The sequence below is a fragment of the Manis pentadactyla genome, chromosome 3 (assembly GCF_030020395.1).
Source record: "Manis pentadactyla isolate mManPen7 chromosome 3, mManPen7.hap1, whole genome shotgun sequence".
NCBI classification, from domain to species: Eukaryota; Metazoa; Chordata; class Mammalia; order Pholidota; family Manidae; genus Manis; species Manis pentadactyla.
The window spans coordinates 65,566,388-65,591,391 of NC_080021.1; the positions used below are offsets into that span (position 1 = coordinate 65,566,388).

The 25,004-nt window shown below is 38.8% G+C and overlaps 1 protein-coding gene across 5 annotated transcripts in view; it reads left to right on the forward strand.

Annotated features, from left to right (window-relative positions):
- The first annotated feature begins 8,316 nt into the window (after positions 1 to 8,316).
- Positions 8,317 to 25,004, forward strand: part of EYA1 (EYA transcriptional coactivator and phosphatase 1) — a 346,202-nt gene continuing 329,514 nt past the window's right edge. For 2 of the 5 annotated variants that reach the window (XM_057497982.1, XM_057497984.1), the window contains exons 1-2: positions 8,778 to 8,987; positions 19,940 to 20,046. In XM_057497982.1, the coding sequence (XP_057353965.1) occupies positions 20,014 to 20,046 (33 nt within the window). In that variant the 5' untranslated portion in view covers positions 8,778 to 8,987; positions 19,940 to 20,013. Of the gene's footprint in view, positions 8,607 to 8,777; positions 8,988 to 19,939; positions 20,047 to 25,004 lie in introns of those variants that run through there. The other 3 variants (XM_057497983.1, XM_057497985.1, XM_057497986.1) reach the window with 3 other exon arrangements.

Genomic DNA, 25,004 nt, shown 5'->3' on the forward strand with positions numbered 1-25,004 from the left:
GGGAGCGGGTTTCCGAGCCCCGGTCGCTCGCAGCTGCGGCGGGCTCACGGGCCACCAGAGCCACTGCCTGTGGGAGAGGGAGAGGCGACCCCCTCTTAGACAGCCGCAGTTCAGAGCCACCTAACCTTCCGGGGGACCCAGCAGCCCCAGAGGGCTTTCCTGGTCCACCTCCTCCCCAAGACATGGTAAATTGCCCTTCACACCCCGTGTCTCCCATCCGAACGAGCTCTTTTTCCCTACTTGAACCCCAAGATTGGTGCTAGGTGGGCGTTATTCGAAGCTCCATGAGGAGGCGGGACAGTGATCCGTGGTCGGGGTCCCTCGCCTCCTCCCCTCACACCCAGCATCCTTGCAGAGCCGGCCAAACACTTCTCCTGTTTCCGGAGGTCAAGCAGCAAGGACGCGCTTCACTTAGAAGTATCTCTTTGGTTATCTTTTCCCATGTACTTTTGAGAAATAAAAAAAAAGGGAATGTTGCCTGTTGCAGTTTCAGAAGCTTAAAATATTAGGCAAGTGTTTGTAAATTAAAAATTTTGGAAACTTGGGAAAATCAATAAGCACATGGAAATCCACAAGCCATAACAACTTATTTTTATCTATCATTTCATATCTGTCATTATCCACCTAATTATAAAAACCCCGTGATTTTATATAGTTTACATAAACCACAGACATTTGGCATTTGCTCTTGTGTTTTATTTCAATATATTTATGTATTGGCAATGGGCCTTAAAAACCTACTAAATACATATTTTAATCCTGGAAAAATAAGACTCAGCTCAACTTATTGCATTTCATTTTATGATGTATTTTTTTTTTAATTGGGGAAAGTTCTCTGAAGTCTCCCCACCCCCACCCCACTAAGTGTGCAATGGCGTTCACAGCCTCTGGTTCCAATACTTAAGTGATATCTAGTAATAAAATCTTTGTGGTCCCAGAATGTAATCAACCTAGAATTTCTTTCTTTGGATGTTTACATCATGCAGTTTTCGTTACAAACTTGTTAGCATGTTCTGTTTAATTCAAGACATATTAGAAAAGAAAACAAACCTGAACGTTCTTATGGAGGGAATAGTTTTTCTTTACTATTGACTTGATTGGGTAGCGGTAGCACTTTATCTTTCCAAAGAAAATTTGTGTTCGATTTTACTTATCAAATAATGCATCTACACTGACAGTTTGCCTTTTGACTTAAAAATGTCTTGCTAGTAGAAGGTACATTCTGAAGCAAAACAGCTTCCAGAAGTAAACCACTCCCTTCCGTGTATCTGCCTACCTGTTTAGCTACCCAAAACATTTTATAAAATGAAGTTTTTTCATCTCTATTTCTCTTGTTCTTGAAGGCTTCAGATCGTTCTAAATAAATGCAATTTCAGTGTCCTGTTTGTGGTAGCTTATTCATTTCTGTATCTTGGATTTGGCTAAAGGAACTGTGCAGAATCTCTGGGGAAATAATCTACGGCTACTTAGAAACAGCCCCGGGAACGGTATCTCTCTTTCGAGATTTTTCCGCAAAATTCCCCACCGCTACGCTGCTCTCACATTTATGTCAGTAGACACGTCACTGTTTGGGCCATTTTCTTCCTTCTTCCACCTTTATTAGAAAAGTGCAGCTGTGAAGAACCAAAAACAACATATATTGGGAAAGAACAAGGAAGATTCTAGAGTTCTAAAGCTTGCCATAATTTCTAGTTTCACTTCTCTCTTCCCCACCTCCCCCACCCTCCTATCCAATTTGCAGGACCACGTGTGCGTTTCTGCATCCCACAGTCTCTTCTCGAGTTTCTTATATAGTTTTTGGTTTTTTCTCTCAAGTAGTCAGAAAAATAATGCCGAAGGGGAAAAACCCTGAAATCGAATTGCAGAGCCACCAGACAGAGCGACCAGACGTGCCTGCGCAAAGTCCCGGCAACCCGTAGCCTCCCGGGGCTCTTCCGAGACGGCATCCAAGGTGCCAGCGTCCTCGGCTTGAGGAAAAAGACGAGTCTTCACGAAAGAAGCTAGTTTTTCGTACAGTGAAGGCGAAATCGACAAAGAAAAACCTCCTACCTGAGGTGAATTTCGCTTTACTATCTGAACCGGGTTCAAGTCGTTTCACGGTCTTTAGTCTTGCGATTCCTCCCACACACCCGGGTCGACCCCAGATTCTGTCTGTCTCTTGGTCTGTTTCTCCATTACTCTGTTCTCAAGCTCCCTAAGCTCAATTTTCACATCAACTGAGTCACCCACATTCAATCCTTGCAGCCACATTGTCTGTACTTCTTGCACAGTGAGCACCTCTTTCCGGGGCAAAGGGTTTGATCTGCATTTCTAGCTCACGTTTAATCTTCAACATATATTCATATGTCTCCTGTGCCTGGCCTCATTGGAAATCTCTTCCAAGGCACAGAGTGCAGGTAGATGTCCGGTGCATTTTGCCTTGGTGGAGGTCACTGCATCTGATTGCATGTAAGAATTTCTCCTGCTGCTGGTAGGACACCCAAACCTATTGAATTAGTGACTTGAGACTGCTAACAAAATTTTGCATAACTTCAAAGATTAAAAAAATGCTACTGTGGTCATACTGCAGTGATCACAAGAATCTTGTTACATACACACACACATATGGAACAATAACTCCTTTATCACTGCAACAAACATTTTGCCCCAGCTGACCATCAGTGGTTTTCTTAGCTAATTGTGAAGAGATACAAATTTTCTTATACAAATATAAATAAATTCTTTGATTTGTAGGGAAATACCTAAATCATGTTAGGTAAATTATTGGGCTAGCCATTTGCAGCAGCATCTATAGCAAACTAAAAAATTTAAATCCTGGGGCAAAGATTTGAGTAAAACTGGCCATTAGCTGTCAGCATGCTGTGTGTTCTGAAAAGTGAATGATAAAATTTATCTGTTGGATTTCTTCCTTCCATACTCATCAGAAAACATAATTGCTTTTGGCTATGATTCAGTAAATATATAGATTTACTATCATGTAAAAGCACTGGTTTGAATGATGCATAAAATAATTTAAAGTTTTATTCCTTAAAGGATAGCTTAAGCTATCAAACATTTGTTTGATAAAGTAGAATACCCTACCAAACAAAGCAAGCAAACAAAATGTCTGGTTAGGAGAGAAACCGCATGGAGGAAAGAATAAAACAAAGAAAAAAAAAGAAACACAAAACCAAAAACAGAAACAAAAGAAGTCAACCTCAATCAGTAATTCAGCTGTCTGAATATCTGACTAATACTCAAGGACACATTAGGTTTTCATTACCAAGAACAGCTCTTCGGTGCCTCTTGTTACATGTTCAGAAATAAAGACAATTACGTTGCTGGAAACATAATTTTCCTCACTCTAAATATTTTATGCTTATCGAACAAACAATGGATTGTTTGCTTTCTCCTTTCCACTAGTGCTTTGGCACTAATTTTGGCACTTAGATGGTGCTTGGTTTGGCATGCAAGGCAAGGCAGTTTGAAAATTATCTTTACTGCTACCTCTGGTACTAGTCTTCAGGCTTACTGTTGGCCAGTAGAGAGCTGATTGTTTGTCTAATGGGCCTCAGTCCACAGTCTATGCTTTTATGGAATAAATCCTTTATGTTACATCTTTTCAATGAATCCAAGGTTTTTTTATCCTGGGCTTTCTGAAATAAGGGTATTCTTGTTTCGTTTTATTTTGCCTGATGACAGAACTCACAAAATGCAATAAGTTTTTAGAAAGAGTTTAATAGTAATTTACAACTATAAACTAAAGTCAACGAAAGTACTATCAACTGTCTGCCAAAACCTTGGTCAGGAAATAGCAAATGAGATTTAACCTAGATAAGTACAAGTAGTATGTCTGGGGAAATATAAAAGTCATAAACTTGAGGTCCAACTCCATACTCTTCATGAGTCAAACTTCCAAATATTTCCGTTCTGCTGGCCATAGAGTTTACCTATGGAAAATGAAGTTCTGTTCTAAACTATACTGGAAGGGCAGTTGTGTTGGATACTTAAAAAAATGCACCTGCAACTTTATTCTTGGAGGAAAAGTTGCTATTTTAAAAATGTCCTAGTTGTGAGACAGAATAAATCTGATGCTTGTTTGTCATATGATATTATAGAAATGTAAAAAGAACAATCTAGCCATTGCCTTTGGCATGTCAGGGAGGAAGAAGTGGCTGCCACATTGAGGAATCATGTTCCCCCAAAGCACTTGTTCAATATCATCTCTTTATAAAGGTAAAGGCAGCTCACAAATGGATATGTTAGTAAGTAGAATGATCTGAGTTAAAGCAAATCTGGATTTAAAAAAATCCACCTATAACAGTAGTTGACAATGAAAAGTATATATATACCCAGAGAGAAAAATGATAGAAGAAAAGAAAAATTAGGCAAGTTAGATTAAGTATGCAGAAAGATTATCACATCTCAGTAACATTGGAAGATTCACCAAAAGAGAAAGATCAACAGAACAGGTGTTTCTTTTTTAAGTGTACAATAAAGTTTACCATAGTAATTATCTGTAAGACATAGGATATGGCTAAAACAGCACTTGAAAATTAACCTTAAGTCTTCGCTTTAGTAGAAATCTTACCAAAAATCCTGGTGCTGCATCCCTTATTTGGTCTACTAAGCTATAAGTGCATAATGGTAGAAGTCAACTTGTTCCTTTCATCCCAGATCTTCTCATTGCATACCCCCAAAATCTCTGGTATAATTAAAGAATTTGATGATGTGATGCTGTTCTTTAGTAGTCTTGTTGAGGGGAAATGTATTTCCTATCATTAGTCAACAATAAATGGTTTAGAAAACTAGTCCTAATGTAACAAGTTGGATGTAAAAGTCAAAATTTATGGCTCATGTAATAAGTTCCTGTCTTGTGAGTAAATTTCTCCCTGGTTTACCTCATACATTTTTTAGCTAAGCAATAGGCATAGAAATTAACTTTAAGAATATAGGATATTCCAGTAGACTAAAAAACACATGTACTTTTTATAATACAAAGATCCTAGAGCATAAGAACTGTGCCTCTAGCTTTGTGTGTGATTTTTCTTGGTATTATTTTTCTAGTGCCTTCAATTAATGCTCTCCAGCCAGATGCACTCCACACTGAAGAAATTAACAGGATTCCTAAGAGTACTTAGCTAAGTGAAAGAAGAAAGGCCAGTAGTGGAAAAAGTGATTGGTCTATTAAAAGTTTTTTCAAATGGTTCCCCTATATAAGAAAATTTCTAACTCACACCTGGGGATCTGGCTTCACTCTTGGCTGTTCCCATATGGTCAGTCTTCTCCCACTGATGCTCAGGAGTCAATCCTGATCTAGACTAGTGGGCTGGATCTTTGTCCTCCTCCTTAAGGAAAACTCCCATTAGTTGTATTTGGCTATATATATATATATATTTATATATATATATATATATATATATGAATTATGTTGGCAAACTAAATAATAAAGGGATTCTTAAAAAATGTGTGTGTGACACACACATACACACACACACAGAGAAATAGAGAGAGAGAGAGAGGAAGGGAGAGAGAGAGAGAAGGAGAGAAGCAAAGATTTCTTTTGAATTAGGATTGGTCATAGCAAACCTAATCTGCCAGTATAAGCAGAATACAAATGCTCAAAGAACTACAAAATTCCTGTTGATTTTTGCTCTCTGCATTTTATGATCTGTATTTATGAGTTTGAATAAGACCCATATTTAAAAATATATTTCTGCAACATGTACTCTGCACTTATGCCACAGAGTATAACTAACTCTACACGTAAGCAGTTTCTGTGCCTTTAAGTGCAAAAAACTTTTCATTTCTTTATTGTACATAATGTAGGTTAGGCTAGCAGTTAGGATTAGCATTTTATGACATGTAAACAGATGAATGTTCTAAGTTCAATATAAACTAACAGATAAGTAATTGAGTCCTTATGGCATTTACTAGTCACATGGAAAATCTACAGATAAATATATCTATACATCAATAGGTGAACATAAACTCATATATATTCTCAAATGGATAATTATATGTTTTATTGGTTTCTGGCTTGGTGTTGAAAAGGACATTTCAATTTTTATACAAAATTTTATTCCTACTTGCATTCATGTCAAACAAAAAAATTAGTATATTTTGTGTGAAAAATAAACCTATCTTGGGTGGTATAATGTATTTGCAGATTGTGACCCTATGCCTAGGCAGGACTGTAAATCCACACCGTGTGCCTGTGACTGATTTGGGATTTGGATTTCTGATTTGGCTGAGAGATGTGTAAAAACCTCAAGTAGTCAACAGCTCCCTATTGGCTGTGCATCTAAGGGGCTCAAGAGCAGTGTTTACTCCAGCAAGGGTCTGGAATATATTATACTCGATAAATTGGCTCCTGCTCCTCCTGTTTTGGAGAATATGAAGAATTTGTATACTGTGCTAAAAGAAATGTACTTTGCCCAAATAACAATTTTCCTTAATAGAAAATTCTGATTATGACCCTATCTTCTGAATCTAGTACTGCCAATATTTTAAACACATGGCATTTCTGAGAGAACAATAATGAAATAATTCTCCGTGTCTTCAAATTCAGAAACTGGCTCAAGATTTATGTTTTTATCCAAAGACCATATGGATCTAGGTTTTGAGAAGTTAAAAAAATAAAATGATAGGATATTTGGGTTGAGAGTTTTTCTATTATATTTTTAAGAAATACCAGGAACAAGGATCAACAGAACTCCCTGTATTAATACATAAAAATATTTAGATTATGTGTTACTTCTGAATTGTAAAGACTAATTTTTAAAATATGATTTTTAAATAAATGTCATGCCTATAGTCTTTAACAAGAGAAACTTTCATTGCCTTTGGTGAGCTCTTACCAGACACTTAAATTAGTAGTTTTGGGTTATTGTTGCTCCCTCCTTAAATAAAACTTCTGAGTACCTAAGCTCTAAAAGACCCAGGGTTTGCTATTTTTTTTTATTTTATGGAAATTCTTTATACTTACAAATGGGTAGAAAGAATAAGCAATGGATTCAAAAAGGCAAAGCCATCATCATCAGCTGGCTAATTTGCTTAATACTTCTGTTTGGATAAGGTATTGGGGTGTTATTGGGTTAATATAATTTATTGATGCATTGACTTCTACAAGAAGTCCTCTTTACCTTCTATGGTCTATTTTGGAAAGTTTCTGAGTCTGCATACATATACACCTCCAGCAGTTTAGGGCCAAAAATCAGTCTTTGTGTAAATTTCTAATCATTTCCTCTGTGTTGGTCTTATCTCAGAATCTATGATCTGTGGTCTTTGAAGGTGAAGGATTAGGTGTCATTGTTCTGACTCAAACTTCATAGTATCTAGTACAAGTCAACAGGTATGCGATGACTGATACAAATGATAGCCAAGTGTGTGAATCTAGACAATTTTGAAAGTGTGCAATAATGCAATTAATTCATGCATGCTTTGTACTTTTGGAGGCCCTTTTGCTTACTTTATCTTATTTGATGTGAATAACTGAGTGGGAATGGGGATGGGATTTTACTTGAAAGGGAGAGAGAACTGCAAACCTTGTAATGCTCACCGAGAAGCAAAGAGTCCTCATAAGAGCAAATCATCAAGTATTTGCATATCTTTCACTGCTTGTGATTGGATTCCCTAATCAAGTAAGAGGAAGTTCCCAAAGAGGAGTATCTCAGATTACTGGCCGGTAGTGGATGCTTCATCCAAAGCTCAAATTCCTTACAGGTTGAATCAAGAGTCTCTAGCCTCCATAAGTCACAGAATGCAGAGGGACTTTGGGGTTACAGAAACTTGTCCCTGCCCTCCTAAGGGTCCAGTGATGCAAAGAAAGGAAGGCAAAGAACTTAGTAGAAAGGATACCAGGCTAGACAGGGACATTTATTTCAGTCTCCCCTGCATTATTTTGGGTAATCACTTACCGCCCCTTGCCTCAGTTTCCCTATCTATAAGAAGTTAGAATACAAACCTTTAAGAACACTCACAGAATTATCTGAATCCCCCAAGGTTTAATACATTTCAGTCTGCTTGTTCCTTTAAATCCTCTCCACCCGACCAGAAAAAAAAAAACCACCGTGTCACTCTATCCCTTCCCTTCCTAACTTCCTAACTCTAACTCTTCCCTTCAGGTCCACCTCTTGCACACCTAGCCCCCCCCAATCCACCCCATGTTGACAGAGCAAACCCCACCAGGAATCCTCTCCTTCAGTTTTCACACTGCAGGGGGGAGGAGTCCTAGACACCCCGCGGGGCGTGGGCACCAAGCCCAGGCTCCGCTCGGGCGCTGGGGGAATCGGGGCCTGGGTCAGGAACCGGGGGTCGGGCCCGGGGTACTGGGAAGACGCGGGTGCTGCGCAGAGGACTCGCCTCGCCAGTGCAGGCAGGCCCTGGTGTCGCTGCGCACTCAGAGCCGCGCGACAGGCGCCCCTCAGCCCGGAGGCACAGGCGCATTTAGAAGGAAAGAAAGAAAAAGCCACCATTGGCTCGAATTACTGGAAGCCAGAACAGTTTTTGCCCTAAACACAGAGACAAGCCCTCTTAGCGCTGCCCTGGCCTCTCCGTTACCCATTTTCGGTCTGTTTTTGGAAGAACCGGTTCCTCAGCCCCGCGTCGCCGAAGCTGTGACACGAGTAAGTTCAGCCGCCGGGACCCTGTCGCCGGCCACCCTCCCCTCGCGCACTCTCTTCCACCTTCGCCCGCGGCGGCCGCGCTCCCGCCCCTGCGCGGGCCGCCCGGCCGGCCTTGGCCTCCAGTTGGGTTGCGGTGACGAAGAGACTTCCTTGTGAAACTAAATCTGACCCTTCTGCTCCTAGGCAGCGGCCTCGGAGTGGAGAGCCCGTTGCTCCTGACGCCCGCGGCCCCACCCGGGCCGGAGCGCGGCGATTGGTGCCCAGGGAGCGGCAGAGGGGGGACGCAGCCGCCGTGGGGCGCCGACCCCGGGGCGCGCGCCGCCGCCGCCCAGCGCGCCCGCCGCCCGCAGGCCGCCTTCTCGGCGTGGGCCCCGCCGCCAGGTACGCAGAGCCACCTGGAAGGGCGCGGCGGCGCGCGCGACCCTGGGGGCCGCGCGTCCGCGCCGGCCGCGGGGAGACTGGCGTCGCCCTTTGCCTGGCAGCGTTCGGGCGCTGCACGTGGAGGGATGTGTCTGAGGGAGGCTTGTTTTTCTTCCGGGAGGTGGTGACTGATTGAGACGTCGGGGGACGGAGCGAGGGTCATCTTGGCCTTATTTGATGTTGTGATTGCTGTCTTGGACGTGTGCTTACCCTCCGAGCTCCAGTAATGGGAAACATTTGGGGAACAGTTGGGGCAAGCAGATACTTATATTTAGTTTTCTATCCCCGGAGTTCCTTCCTTTGGCAATCGTTAGTTGGTTGGAGCAAATCAAAGAGGCCAGTTAGAAAAGTAGGAGATAAATTGGAAGGGTCAACAAGAGGGAAGCATAATTTTTTTCTATGAATAACTAAGAAGGTAAGGAAAAATAAATAGGATCTCTGCTTTACCTTTGGTGAGGAGGCAGGAATGCATATAGTATAAACAATTTTCATTGTTTTCTTTAGGTTAATTAAGACCCAGCTAACATTGTTGTTCTGGTAACTAGACTGACTAATGCTACCAGGGAAGTCAATTCATAAAACTCAAGAGTTTAGGTGGGAGAAGGACTCAAACCTGTTAAGAAATGTTAATTGATTATATATTCAAACGAATCAGTAGTAAGGTGTCTACACAGTGCAGAGGATTGGAGCAAGAATAATGTAGGCACAGGATGCCCTTGTAGACCAAGGAAGGCATTCTTCTAACTCTGTCCAGAGACCCCAAGTGTCCTGTGTCTCAAGCTCTGTGTTCATTCAGCCAACACTGGGGAAATGTGCCATGAACCAAGCATCTTGTTACATGGATAAAAATGATTTCTGCCCTGAAGGAGCAGGCTGGTGGATGACTGTCACATAATGTGACTAGTGCTCTGATGGGGAAAAACACAGGTGTGCAAGGCTTCCTGGAGGAGAGGACTAGATAAGCCTTGAAGTCTATGTAGGAGTCTGCGTGGAAATGTGTCCTCCAGGCAGAGTTGTTGGTACTGGCACAGCTGGAAGGTGAGCAGGAGAGACTTGAGATGTGCAGTTCTGATAGCTGGGGCCAGATTGGAGAGGGCTTGGATTTCAGATCAAATCAGACTAAGTCAGACTTTTTCCCTGCTGGGGAGAGAGAGCACAATCTGACAAGCTGCACCATTTGGAACATGTGAAGATCTTAGAGAACAGGCAGAGGAAAGTGCTAATTGAGTTACAAAATAAGAACTATGAAAAAATCTATTAGTGGGATTATTTAGCCTATTAAAAAAGTCAAAATGATCAAGGAAGGTAATTAAAGAGAGGGCACACTGCAATAGCAGTATCGTTTTACTAATTGTTATCTTTGTAACCTGAAATGCAGCTTCTAAAAGTGTCCAATTATCCTTAAGCAATTTACTTACATAATTTTTGGATGTAAAAACTAGAGACAATTATAAGCGTATTGCATTATAATTATATGACCTTCCATCCTTTACAAAATACTTATCATCTGCTCAACACACATTTTTTGTACTATGTGCAGAATACATTTGTAATCATATCTATCCTATTAGATGGTATTAATGTCACTGTACAGATGAAGAAACAGGCTCAGAGAGGTTAATTAATTTTTGAGATTACAGAAAGTACCAGAGTTACCTACTCTAATCCCTATGCTCTAAATTTTTAGTTGTCTTTTCTCTACCCTTTGACTGATCAGGACTAGCTCTGTTTTTGGCTTTCTCCCCTTTATCATTTCTATTAGTGACTTGAAAGAAGAAAGCTAAAGGAATGGTTTTCAGGTTGACATATTATATATATAAAGCTGGAATGGATATCTCAGTCATTGGCTGACACAATCATGAGTCAAAAAGAAAATTTGAGTGAGCTTGACTGACAGGCAGAAACTAACAAAAAGAGAATTTTGTAGGGATAGATCAGTTCTTCAAATAGAGAACAGAGGGATTATGACTTGAAAACAGGTCATTTGCAAAAGAGTTTGGGTATCCCTAAGCTCAGTAAGTGCCAGTGGTGTTCATTCAGATCCTGAAGCCACTGATGAACAGGCATGTCCTGTCGAGGGGGATGAGAAAGTTAAATAGCTCATTCTAAAAAAGGCATTTGGGGCCTAGAAAGGAGAGTCCTTAGGGGATGTCATCATAATCTTAAATGTTTCAAGGACTCTTTCATATAGAGTGTTGAAATATATTTATATTGGTGCAGAAGAAAATTTGGCTCTATAGATGAGGGCTCTGGTGGGTCTATTTCAGGTCAGTGTAAGGGAAACCTCTTAAAGCTTAAACTTCCCAGCTATGGACCAGGTGGCTTGCCAAGGTGGTGAATTTCTGTCCCCAGATTGGTCATGCAGAACCATGGCAACTGACCAGAAGCAGATTGGCTATCTGTAAAGGCTGTTTTGGGTGATTTCTGACCTATATGGAAATTGGATTCCCCACCTTCCTTTTGTGGCCCTATTACAACATCACATACCAGGCATATTCTTATCAGGTTATCTCACCCATTAACTATTTTCTTATGGAAGTGAGGGAAAATGGATTTCTGAAATGTTTCTCATTTTGCCCTATGTAAGTTGTCCTTTGATTTTAAGAAAACAGTAAAATTCAAAGAAATCTGAGTCAGTGTCTCTTTTCTAACAGCTAAATGCTTTCTCCAGTACTGTCTTTATTTTTGGTGCTCTGGCCTCTGAGACTGCAGTCCTGATGTCTTGTTCCATCAATCAATCTTTACTCTGGTTGGGAGCAAGTAAAAGAGTCAGCATCCAGGAAATGAGGAAATGGCTTTGCTAAACTTTAGCTGTGATTGTCAAGGATAAGGGGTAAGGTGTTGGAGCAGAGCAGGGAGGCATTTCTTCTCTAGTTTCTCCTAAACTGCACATATATTTATTAATTCAAAGGTCTAATGATGAACTTGGGTCCCATGTACTAAATATGATACCTAAGCTGGACATCGAAGGACATTGAAGTCTATATCTATATCCATAGTTAAAATTGTCTTTGAATTTTAGCAGAAATGGTGTGTCTGAGAAATAATACATTTCCATCTAATTTTTAGAAATAAAACTGCTTCTTTATTCTTGACAACTGAACTTATTGTGGGCTAGCATAGTGTAGGTACTTATGAATTTGACCCAGGGTATTATGAAAACCAGACTACCATTTACCATTCTGATTCAAGTCTACAAATTAAAACTACCAGGATCATAATCAATTATTGGCATAGCAATTAAACCTTAATATTAAAGAACATTATATACCTTCTAATCCTTACCTCTTAAACCAAGGGTATGTTTTTAAGACCATTCTTCACTTTTACACCTAAAAATGAACATTATTGGTTGTTGAACCCACATGATTTTCTCAAGTAGGAATAAATGTCACCTGTGTTTAAGAGGAGTATTGGTGGATAAACATCTAAGCAAAGCTCAGTACTAACATGCTTGATTTAGAGGGGCAAAGACTATTATTTCCAATGAAGAAAACACTCACTGTCAAAACCATTTGTTACTTCCTTGATGGTACTGAAAAGAAAAGAGGTTGACAATTGGTGGGAAATGTGAATTGTGGCACATTAAAAATAAATCAACTTTATTAAGTGTAAAATTCAATGGGTTGATAATTATGTATGCCTGTGTAACTACTACCATTAAGATACAGAACATTTCTAACACCCCCAAAAGTTCCCACATATCCCTCTGTGACCCATCAACCATCCTCCACACCCCAACAATCCCTCGCTCCAGGAAACCACCGTCCTCCTTTCCATCCCTATGGATGAGTTGTTGTGGTATATTTTTAACATCTAAGAAGACGTTTCATGGTAGGTCTTTCTATATAAAAAGAGCTGATATTTCGTATCTCCTCTTTGTCTTTTGAATGAAGTAAAAAAAGTCATCACTTGGTTATATTTGCTTAGTTTAGGCAGCAGAAAATATAATCACTGAATGGAACCAGTTTAAGTTTGCTACCAGTTGTTCTCTAGCGTAAGTGATTTTAAAGCTGAAACTATACTCTCAGCAGGCTGATAAACTGTTTCTATGATACACTGTACTACCAACAGCATCTGTGGAGGCCTGGCAATGTCCTAAACTCAGTAGACGCAACAGAATGGACACACAAGCCTGGTGAAACTTCAGATAAATTTATCATATATGATTATGTTTTAGTGTGTTTTCTCAGGTGCCTGAATGTCCTTTTCACATGTAAGATTTATAGGCCTGTGGTTCTCAGGCAACGTGCTGCAGCACACCATTGTTCCCAAATCCCTCATGGGTGTGCCGCCAATCATTATCAATGGGTAAGACTTACTTTTACGTGATACTTACTTTTACTAAGTAGAAATTGCAGACTCAACCACTGTGTCCTGTGGCGTGGTGATTCACCTTGCTGAAAGTGAAGGGGAGAAAGTGAGGAAGGTGATGGTTAAAAATCCCGTGGTTACTGGAATGAGGCTGGACTTTTCATCTTGAGTCCATGAGAGCAGATTCCATTCGAAGAACAGAGTTAAGTGGAAGAAAGAGCAAGTGAGGAGTGTGTGATAACTGTTCATTCTTTTAGTGTGATAATGACTGTCTACGCCAGTGATTTAGTAAAGGTTTTCAAATGTCTAGCCGTGATCTCTAACGAGACCATTGATACTAATACGAATGTTAATATTCAGAAGTTTGCCATGTACACAAAGGTTTGGTAACCTCTGATATAGGGAGGTTCATGAGAGCTGTCAAGAGTACAGGTTCCTCTATAGCAATTTCATCTGAATACTTTTAAAACATGCCTTCTGTGTTTCATCCTTTTACTAGAGCTGGTGTTCTTGCAAGAAAAATCTGAGTAAGTGAAGGGACCTCACTTTCCAAGAATTACTGTTTTCAGCTATGATATCTTTTGATCCTCTAGTTATACTGTTTAGAATTTATCCTTACAGAAATAATTTAAAAAAAGGAAAATTTGATGAGTGAAAATATTGAGGTGTTATATGCTACAGTGCAAGAGCGAAAAACCCTCAAATGTCCTGCTTTATAGGAATATCTCCCTGATGAAATATTAATTGCATGGGCATTAACAAATGATAAGGATGCACTGACATGAAATGCTGATGGAACAATATTCAGAGAAACCAGGAAAACAGAAGCATCAAAATTCACTGTGATTACAGCTATGTAAAATTATGTATGCAAACAGAGAGGTTGGCTTAATGGGATTATTGGTGTGTTTCTTTAGTGTTTTCTTAATATTACTAAGGTAGTAAGTGCTACATTAAAATAATATGTAGGTCTAATGCTCTTAAAAGTGTAGTTTGAGTTAGACGTTAGTTACTGAATAAACATGTCATCAATTTCCTAATTAGTCTCAGCTCCTTTGTCCCCTTTCATTCTTCATGAAGTTAGAAGGAAGTCACATATGGTAGAAGAAATCTGGTCATATTTATTTAGAAGTTCCATGGAGAATAGACAGGCTTCATACTTAAAAGTTAAAAACAGAAATAGCAGTAAATGCTATAAAAGTGGAAATGCTATAAAAGCAAATTGGCATAGACATTTATTTCTACATCTCCTGCTGTAGAAGACTTTCACCAACATAGAGCTACACTCGTTTTTCATTAATTGCTTCAGTGGTTGGGACATGCTCCTTGGCAATTTGGAAGATCAATGAGTATCTGGTTTCTGAATCTGACTCTACTGAATATGCCCAATCTCTGCTTCCTTGATATACCCACATTTCTTACGAAGGTGAGGAAAGCGAAGAAGAGGTGGCAGTGAGACATCAAGTCTTGTGGCTTCTGGAGCTGTGGAATAGTGAGTTGAATGGGTCTCTGGAGGTCATTTATCCAATGGTTCATTTCACTGCAGGCTTCTGTTTGTAAATTTTCTTAAAGACCCCTTGATTTGATATGTTTATTCAATCTGTAGTTGTAGTCTTCTGGGGACATACCTTAGAATAGCCCTTTTCTTTTCTAGAAAGCAATGTTCAACAGCTAGTTTCCTTCTGCTTCTCAGGAATGTTAGAAAACTCAACACTTGGAGAGAAGGCAAAAATTAAAGTGATGGTGTGTTGTAATGAAAATACTCTTTCATCCAAGGAGCCACAAGTTATTAACAGTGTCTGATGGGTCTCTGGTTCATTAGAGATGATTTATGTGTCATCTAAAATGTAACCCATATTTCAAAACCTGCAGGAAAATTAAAATATACATGATGTATAAGATTTTTAAAAATATTATTTTCTTCCCAATCATATTAGTCCACATCTCTACCCCACTTTACTTTTCTTCGATCTAGAAAGTCTGTCCCAAGAGTCTGCTGGACTAGACCCTTTCTCTATCTACTTCATGGCCCTGTAACTTACACACTTTTTCCAACCTCTCTGCTCCCAATCTTTTATTCAGACAGTGGCCAGGATATTTGTGATTAACTAGAACTAAAGTAAAAGCAAGATAATGTTTACATGTAAGATGAGGTGCTATTGCCATCAACTGCCTGGATTTTGCTTATGGTGGAAAAGAACAGGATGTATCTATGTGGAATGAATACAGATTCTACTGAGCCCAGAAAACTTTAGGTTCAGAGCTCTTGAGTTTTTGTTTTGTTTTGCTAAGTACAAGGGCTAGACTTGAGAAAAATTGGCATCCAGGAGAAGTTTGAATTATAACAGGAATATCCAGAATAGATGTTTTGTCTCACATGCATTATAATTTATATATTTAGAACTATTCTGTATTTTAAAAATTAGTAACCTTATCATTGCAATAGGGCATAAAACATCACTTTCAAATATACATCACTGATCTTTGTAGGTATAATTATAATGTCATCACTGGGGACCCGATTTCATAATGCCTCAAGGCCCCCAAAGGGAATTTTGTATGACTGCAAGATTTGTCAGACTGTAGCCTCAATTCGCTGTTTTCTATAAGAGTCTGTTTCATCAGTGTATACATGCAGTCATTGTCTATTTGCTAGTAGATATACACTCATTTTAGTCCTTCCTTCCCCACTCCCCCAGGAGACTGCAAACATAAAGGAAGTTCCTAAAGCTTCAGTTAGTCGCATGTCTAGTAAGGCCACCTAACAAAGTTGGCTTTCCTGTGGTGTTTCATCGATAGTTCAAGGGATTGGGACTGAAGAAGGCATAGTTTCCTCAGGTGTGGAAAAGACCAGCTCAAGCAGGACCAGTACTCCTTGTTTCTTCCTTGCCTGGGCTGCCTCCCACTGTCTTTACCACCTGCTCAGTTCTGCTCAGCACCAGATCAGATGCCTAGGCTTAGCATCTGGCTGGGGCTATGAAGCAAATCAGGACTGATGCCACCCCAAGCTGTGGGTGTCTCTGCCCTGTCTCCTTTGAGCTACAGTGGCCTTGGAAGGGGCTGTTTACCACTGTCTGCCTTGGGAGAGCATCTTCTCAAGTGGCCTCATGCAGTTAGCAAATATGAGGAGCTGGGTTGTGTTTAAACATGTATCCACCTTCTAAATATGTGTCCTGCTGTGCAGTTTTTTCTTACTATTTTTGTTCAGTTCATCTTTTCTTCGTACTTAAGGAGCTGGTGAAACACATTTCAGGAGAGGCTTTCTGGCTTTTCCTTTATTCTCAGAGTGGATAACTGACTCCAAAATGTTGAACTTGGCCAACAGAGCCCGAGGACATCTCTTATCTTGCCTCTTTACTGGGGAGCCTTACACTTCAATGGTTAATAAAAGGGTGGCTTCCCATGGTGTTTGACTCCCAGGGCATTGTCTTCTGGAGGGTACCATAATAGTTGATTTAGGAGTGGACAAATAAAGGATTTGGCCTTTGGGGGTAAACGCACAAGGGGGCGATTGACCCAATTCCCTGCTTTGGCAAGGTGAGTGTTGGGGGTAGATGTGTGAGTGTGTAACTGCCACTGGAGTTGGCACTGTGTCTTGTAGGGACACCTCTGATACCAAGGCATCTGCCCCTACTGGTCCACAAATCTCTTGCAACAAATCTTATCCGATTGACCCATCCATCAATGTTAATCTCCCCCTACCATTCTATGCCTAGATTAGCCTCCTTGGACATTTTTCTGCTGCTTCTTTTCTAGGAACCTCTCCTTGGTATAAAAAAAGTTCCTGAGAAGTTCACCTCTGAATACTCAGTATATACTTACGTGTAGGTCTATACAGTTTTACGAATAGCTACTCCCTATGTGCATAATAGGTAGATAGACAGGCAGGTAGGTAGGTAGAGAGATATGAATCAAGTAACCTGTTTTTGCTTGAATGCCTTTTTTAGGGTACTTGAAACAAATGTTCAGGACCAGAAATTTGATGGATACTATTTGGATTGATAGCACCACCATTTAACTGAACCACCTAATTCTAGCTTAGGGTTTATGTGTATTCAAAAATTGTCATGAATCAATAACATTCACTCATTCATTCATTCAAAATATTTAATGAGTGCCATATGTGACCTGAACAAGAGACTAAGGCATGATCCTAGCCCTCTTAGAGCTACAGTCTAGTGGGGGAGACAGGTAGAGAAATAATTACAGTCCCATTAGATAAGTGCTGTAATGGGGGCAGGCTTATTTATAAACCATGAAAGATCAAGTCCAGCAAGGGAATTAAAGGTTTACCAGAGCCAGGCTCCTAAATATCAGTAGACCCAGTCGAGCCATATATTTCATGGTTTGGATTTACATGTTGAAATCTGGAAACAACTATGCTGATTTAGCAAGCAGTAGAGGATTTGTAAATAAAATCCGTGGCTCTCTGTGATTTTTTTATTTTTGAGTGGTAGTCTTTCTTAGTGGAGACATCTACCTGAAGTAGATGAATGCTGACTCTTTTGACTTCTCAGTAATCTCAGTCTTTTCTTCTTAGGCCAGGAAAAAATAACAAACATAGTATTTAAGTACAGAACAGTTTCATCTTCAGAAGAAATAAAATTACAAATGAAATACCTTTCATGCTCATGTAACTTGACCATTCTTAATACCTTAAACTGTTCAGTAAGTTCAATGTGGAAATATGGAAAAGGAACACATGGGAAATAATCCTGGAATATCAAATATACAGATTGTGATTAAAACATGTTCTCAGGACAGGTATGGAGAGGATGGGAATTTAGGGGAAATCAGAGGGGTCTTTGTCTTGAGCCTGCTCCCTTCTGTGAGGAATGAGACTGGACTTTGTCTCACCGCATATAGGTACACCATGGGCAGTTTATGTGAAAGCACTTTGTAAACTACAAAGTGTTTTACCAATGTAAGGCAGGATTATTATCATTATTTTAAAATGCTACCTTATTGCCTGCAAAAGTTAACGTTCTTCAAGAGAATAACTCAGGCAACAAAAAAAGCCTAGTTCCTATAATATCTCTTCCCTGATTATGGAAGGAATACTCTAAAAGCAGTGCTGTTGGATTTTAAGCGTCAGTCCTGAAATTTTGTGCCGTTCAAAACAGAGTGATATATTGCATTTTCTTGGATTAGCAGAGACTGTAAATATATCCATATGATTTTTGTTTACTCATAACCTGAAATTATGAAATTGCTTCTTGTTAAAATTACAAAAACACTGCTTTCATAAGGATTCCCCAAATTTTAGGAGTCTAGTTATTCATGAATCTTATTGTCCAAGATGCATCACTTTTGGGTTGAAATGGATAAGGCATATTTCCAGCATTGATAATTGTAAGTGAAACAAATGTCATTGAAAACTACTACAGCATTAAAAAATACATCCCAAATATCCATGCTTGGAAAGTTTTCCCTGAAAATTATGTGTATAAATTCATACATTCACTAAATTATAAATATGAAATATAAATTTGCAAGATATCTAGTTGAACTCTCCCATTGCACAAATAATAAAACTGAGGCTCATAAAAATGAAATTATTTGCCTCAGGTCATTCAATTAGTTAGTGGCAGGGTCAGGACCTAAATTCAGATCTCTTGACTTCCACTACAGTGGTTTTCCTATCATGCTAACATGCAGAGGTTCAAGTACTTTTACAAAAAGTGATACTGAAGTTAAAGTACTATGTGTTGCCTGTTCTGTGGTATCTATTTGGGTGATACTAAGATTGTGTCTGTTCTTTTTTCTTGAAATTACATGTGTATTTAAATATGTGTGTTGGAGTTGATGTGAGGCAAGTTGAGTAATTTCTTCGTTGCCAAAACCAAGAAAACCTGAGCATCTCTTTTGGGTTCCTCATTTAAACATGGGCATGAAAATTAATTCTGAAAGTTAAAAAATGAGAATGGGCAGCTAGTTAGCTATGTTTTTTTTTTGTGAACCTAGGTGAATGTAGAATATATTTCAAAATACTATATTTATTGTCCATGTCTTCAAGTATCCCCAAACCCCATTCTTCTTGAAGGTGTTGAGTCTCTGAAGGCCCAGAATTGATCAACTGTGAAACTGTGACCTAATGTAAACTTGCTAAGCAATAGTATAATAATATCCTTGCCCTGAGGGTAAAAACACTCAACTCTAGATTTTTCTCTTTTATCCTTGCTCAGACTACAATCATATTTCTTTTTTAGTATTTCCTCTTTGCATTGTGGTACAATTGACATTGATAGATAGCCTGGAGAAACTGAATTCAAAAAGAAAAGAAAAGCTCTTATGCTGTTGGCTCAAATATAATGCATGTGGAAAGCCCTGTAGCTGGCCTTTCCATTCTTTTTTTTTTTTCTTTGGGCTGCAGCTGCTGACAGCAAGACACACTGAGCTGTAATTTGGCCACATTAGGTTCATGTAAATTGCAATAAACAGTGAGCCCATAATATTTATTTTAAAGATTCATTCAGTGAAGGTAAGCATTCTTGACTTGTGTATACATGCTAGCAAATGGAAAGCCGCGTATGTACAAATCAGCTCTTAATTTTATGCCACACAATTAATACGACTGCTTGATGCTCTATTCTTCACAGGTGCAGGGGTGTTGGAACTCTTTGAAGAAGTGTGTGCTAATAGCCCATATATAATTCAGAAGAAGAAGTCTTCAATGGAAGAGCCCCGGGGGATAAATGGACAGTCTGTAAGTAAACAGAATGTCAATCCTTAGGAAAGAGTTATTACTTTTAAAATGGTAATTACTATTTTTGTTGTAACCTGAGTGTCCGGAAATTCCTTAAAAGCTCTGTACCAATTTTTAATGATTTTAAAAGTTATGAATCAAGTACTATGGTATTCCATCAGCCTAACCTAATTTATATATTTCTTAGAAGTATCAGTTATCAAAAGTAGAGTTCTAGAGGAAAAAGCCAAACTTCAGTGTTACTTAATTACACTACTATGCGTAATGTAAATTTAAGGCTTATATTTTCCTTTGCCTTGGGGAAAACATATATTTGTTTCCTGTAACTTGAAATTGCTGTCTAAGGTTTGGATTGTTTTATATGGATTGGTTTTATGATTACACATGTGTGAATGTGTGTACATATCTTTAATATGTGTGCTTAATGTGGTAGTTTCACAGTTTGTTGAACTCTTAAGTGGGCTTTAAATTTAGGAGAACCTTCAGTGTCTTAGGTTTTGTTTGGGTATCCTGTAGGCAGAAGAAAAAGGATTTAGAAATTCTCCTCAAGTTCACATCAGAAAGAAAAAAAAGCTTCCTTTGGCTTATAAATGAATATTCCCAATTAGGGATAACATTACAAATAACCTTTGAATTATTTGGAACTTGAATAAGCCAATGGATATTTTGAAAAAGTGTATTTCAGTAAATTAGAGTTGTTTCTTTGGAAGATCTGTAAAGCAATATTCGGGGTGGCAGATGCAGTTTTGTTTTAAGTTCTCTGATCAGATATGATGCTTTTAGATTTGAGGTTTTCGTAGCTCTGCTTTGTTCACAGTAGAATTATAAAACGGAATGTGATCTTTAGTAATGCTGTTGTGGTTCCTGTAAATGTGTGTTTTACAAGACCTATTGGTGTTATGCAATAAGCAGTAACTGCTAGTGGAGAAGGATTTTAATAACAAAGGGCCAAGTGCTATCAAGGTACTTTTGCAGTTGCACTGTGTGCAATTACAGTGTGTTTTATGGATCGCCTAAGTCATCTTGTGAGGTAATTCACATAAAGTGCTTCAAGGTCATTTGGTATGGTATAGCTTTTTCCCCTAAATAGGAAAAGGACTCTTAATCTGTGTTATTTGTTTGTGTGTTCTTTTAAACTCTTATTATGGGCCTGGGATCTTCAATTTAATTATGATGTTAAAAACATTTTTGTAGTGCATGTAAAATAAATGGAAAAAAAAACCCTAGTAACTACTGCCCCATTTTATGTAATTTTGCTCCTTACATTGATGCAAGTTGGCGTGTCATTGACAAATTTTATACTATCTGCAAATAAATGTTGCTGATCATATTTCTTTTGATATTTTATATTCTGTAAACTCTAAGAATTAAGAAATTAAGATTTGAGACTAAAATAAAAAATAGGTAAAGAATATGATAAAAAAAATTTTTGTGTATCATAACAGATATATTTAGTGGGCAGTCTCATTACATATCTTTTTGAGTTTTGTGTTGTTAAGAGTGCAGCAGTTTCCGTCTTGAAGGATATTGGCCATCTCAGAGGCATGAGACTAGGGAGGGGTGTTTCTTGGGAGGAAACGCTGTGTGGCTAGGAGAAACCGTTTCCTGGCAATCTGGCTCTTTACTGCTCAGCCACAATGGAGCGAGTCTTTTCCGAGGCTCTGTGCAGAGGCTTGGGTGGGCTCTTCTCTGGCTCTCACGTTTCCTCTTTTCTTTAGGAAGGTGGGGAAATAGGTTCAAGAAGGGAAGAGGACCTAGAAAGAGGACCTGAGCTGAAAACATTAAGAGAACTCGGACAAATAAAGGATTTGTCAGGAGACCTGAGCAGTAACTGACAAGCTCACACTTCCAAAGATGAATTGAACTTTCTCATGCTCATCATGTTCGTCTTTCAAGTTTTTCTTAGGAAAAGGTCTCAACAGTATTCAGAGTAAACACAAGAGTATATTGTACCCCCAAGCACTTGCTTCAACATTATTCACTTTCTGCCCTTCTCATTTCATCAGACTTCCATGTACTCTCTGCACCACCATTGAATGATTTCTATTTTTTTTTTTCAGTTTTTTTTTCTTTAGATATAAATTCATGTACATTGAAAGGCACATGTCTTCACTGTACAGTTTTGAAAAATGGTATGCCCTCATCACCCACACTCTATCACCAATTAGAACATTTCCATCTCCATAAAGTTGTCTCGTGCCCCTTCTCACTCAGGGCCTCCCAATACCTGTCCCCTGGCCGCAGAGACAACCACCCTTCTAGTGGTTTTCACTTTCGATAGGATTTGTCTGTTCAAAAGTTCCTATGAACTGAATCCTACACAGTGTTCCCTTTGTTTCTGCCTTCTCTCATTTAATGTTGTGTCTGTGAGATTCATCAATGTCATTGCATGTATCGGTTGTTTATTCTTTTCTATTGCTGAGTAGTTTTCCGTAGTACACATTCTTTTAAAAAAATATTAAATATATTTTAATCACTTCTCTGGGAACCTCAATTTCTGCATCTATAAAATGAGGAGACTGAGATCCATTTAACCTAGTGTCTTTTTCAGGTTTCTTGTTTTGTAACTCACTTTCTGCAGCTCTATAGCCCTTTGCTCACAGATTTACACCTGCTAATGCCCCATTCTGGATTGTGTCTCTTTCAGTAAGCCTTAATTAATACTTGCTTTCCAAAACATATTCCTGATAGGAGTAAGATCTTTAGTTTCCTCATCAGAGAGATGGTATTTAAAAAAAGAAAAGCTTCTTGAGGGCTTCTGCACATGACACCAATTTACAAAAAAATACCTGTAATGATCAGCATGTGTAATTATCAGGATAATATTATGAATCTCTATTGCCTTCATAAACAACGATTCCTTCTCAAGTCTAGATGATCCTGTCTCCATTCCATAGATATGTAACAAGATGAGAGAGGGGGCAGTGAAGCTTCTTCATTTCTTCCTTTTAACCCAAAGATCTGGGCTGGACAGGAGGCTAACAAGAGCACCACCCAGAGGGTCTGTGCGGGAGAGACAAGAGGCATTTCTGGGAACAGTGAAGGTGGCAGCACAGGAGACCCGTAGACAAGGGCACACTCCATCTTAATCTTGATGCCACCATGTGTTGCGAGATTTGAAGCTGAAAGTTTTGAGGTGCTTGTAACACCTGAAGGAGGGAAAATTATCCATTCTTTGAACATCAACAAGTACAATATTCCTATAATGTAGCCTCCTAATCCTAGCAGCACTCTGGAAATGTGCCTATCATGTCAGAAGGGACAACGAGCAAGTAGCTTATTTTGATCCTAAGCAGACACAACAGTGGGCAAAAATATTAAATCAGAAACTCCCTCTTTCCTATTCTAGTATGCTCTGTGTGTGTGTGTTTTCCACATCTTAGAAGAAGTAGTCATGTGATTTTGTAGCTTTTGTCCATTCTTCTGTTCACCACAAGAGGACAAAAAGGAGAGGAGGAGGTTTGTGGGGCTTTACATAACTTTTGTCATAATTCTGGCCCTTCTGCTAATTGCCTCTCGAGGAGCCCTCATTGGATGGGCACAGATCCACTCTCTGTAGAGCCATGGTTGGCCTGCTCTGAGGTAAACACTTCTGAAACAAAAGCATCAAAGAACCAAACTATGGCTGCATCTTTCAATTTCTTTAGTTTATGAAGATTTCTAGAGGAAATCGTGTCAAGATAAGAAAATCATCTATTAGTTCTTAAGGAGAAGTGAATTAAAAAATAAATACCTGTATTTTTCTTATGAAACTGTGAAATCTGCAGTTAAAAACCCACCAAATAAAAACCTAAACTATGTATCTGCATTAGATAGGCAACATAGTATCTTGAAAACTACATTTTTAAATTCAGAGTCAGAAGATCTGGTTTCTACTTTTACTAGTTGAATGACTTGGGACAGATTTCCTAGCCTAGTCTCTTCAGCTGTAAAACAGAGATGTTTTCCTTCTCTTATTTAAACATTACAGTTTTGTAGGACAAGTGGGACCATGAATTTTAAAGTTCCTTGAAAACTGAAAAATGCAATATAATTGGATTAATTGGAAATTTCTGTAGAAAATGTGACAGATAAAAATTATCTAGCCACCTGCAAGTTTACAATAAAATTGTAAAAAAACAACCATCACACCAGTGCCAGGTATTATAAACACCAACACTATATATGTTTAGTCATGATGTTGTTGGGGAAATCAGGTGTCCTAAGACTCTAAAAGGAACATTTTATTATAAATGCTAGGTAGTTAGCTTACTTTTATTATAAAAATTTCAGATGATATTCTAGAGCTTTTTGAAATAATTATTTCGGGGTTTTTTCATTGTATTCTCCTGTCTATATCTCTTGAGCCTCCTTTGAATTATGGGAAATTTGAAATGCTCAGTAGCTTTTGCTGAGATGCTGGGTTTTGCAAGAAAACCATTAAATAGAATACGTATATATGTTATTCTTATACTTGCAGATTCTAAAAATGAAAAGTGACTTTTAACCAAAATGGAAAAATGGAATATTTATTTCATTAACAGAGAAGTACACAGTTTAGCATAAGTTACTAAAAGAGTTATATGAGTACAACACATATGTATAAATTAACTGGGAAATTATAAATTAAATCAGGATTTCATTTATTCAGCTTCACCATGAATGAAATGTTTTATATAGGTAAAATTTTTAGATAAATTAAAAAATATAGAATTCAGTGGTTTTCAGTTTCTTTTTTCAAATCAGGATCGTCTTATTGGAAGCCTGTATTTTCTTCAGGCTGCTGTTGGAAATTTATTGTCTCACAGTTCTGAAGGCTGGAAGTCTGAGTTCAAGGGTTTGGCAGGGCTCCTCTGAAACCTGTTGAGGGGCTCTTCCTTGTTTCTTCTTAGTTTCTGGAAGTCTGCTAATAATCCTTGGCTGGCAGCTGCAGAATGTAGATCTCCGCCACACTGTCATGTGCCATTCTCCTCTCTTCT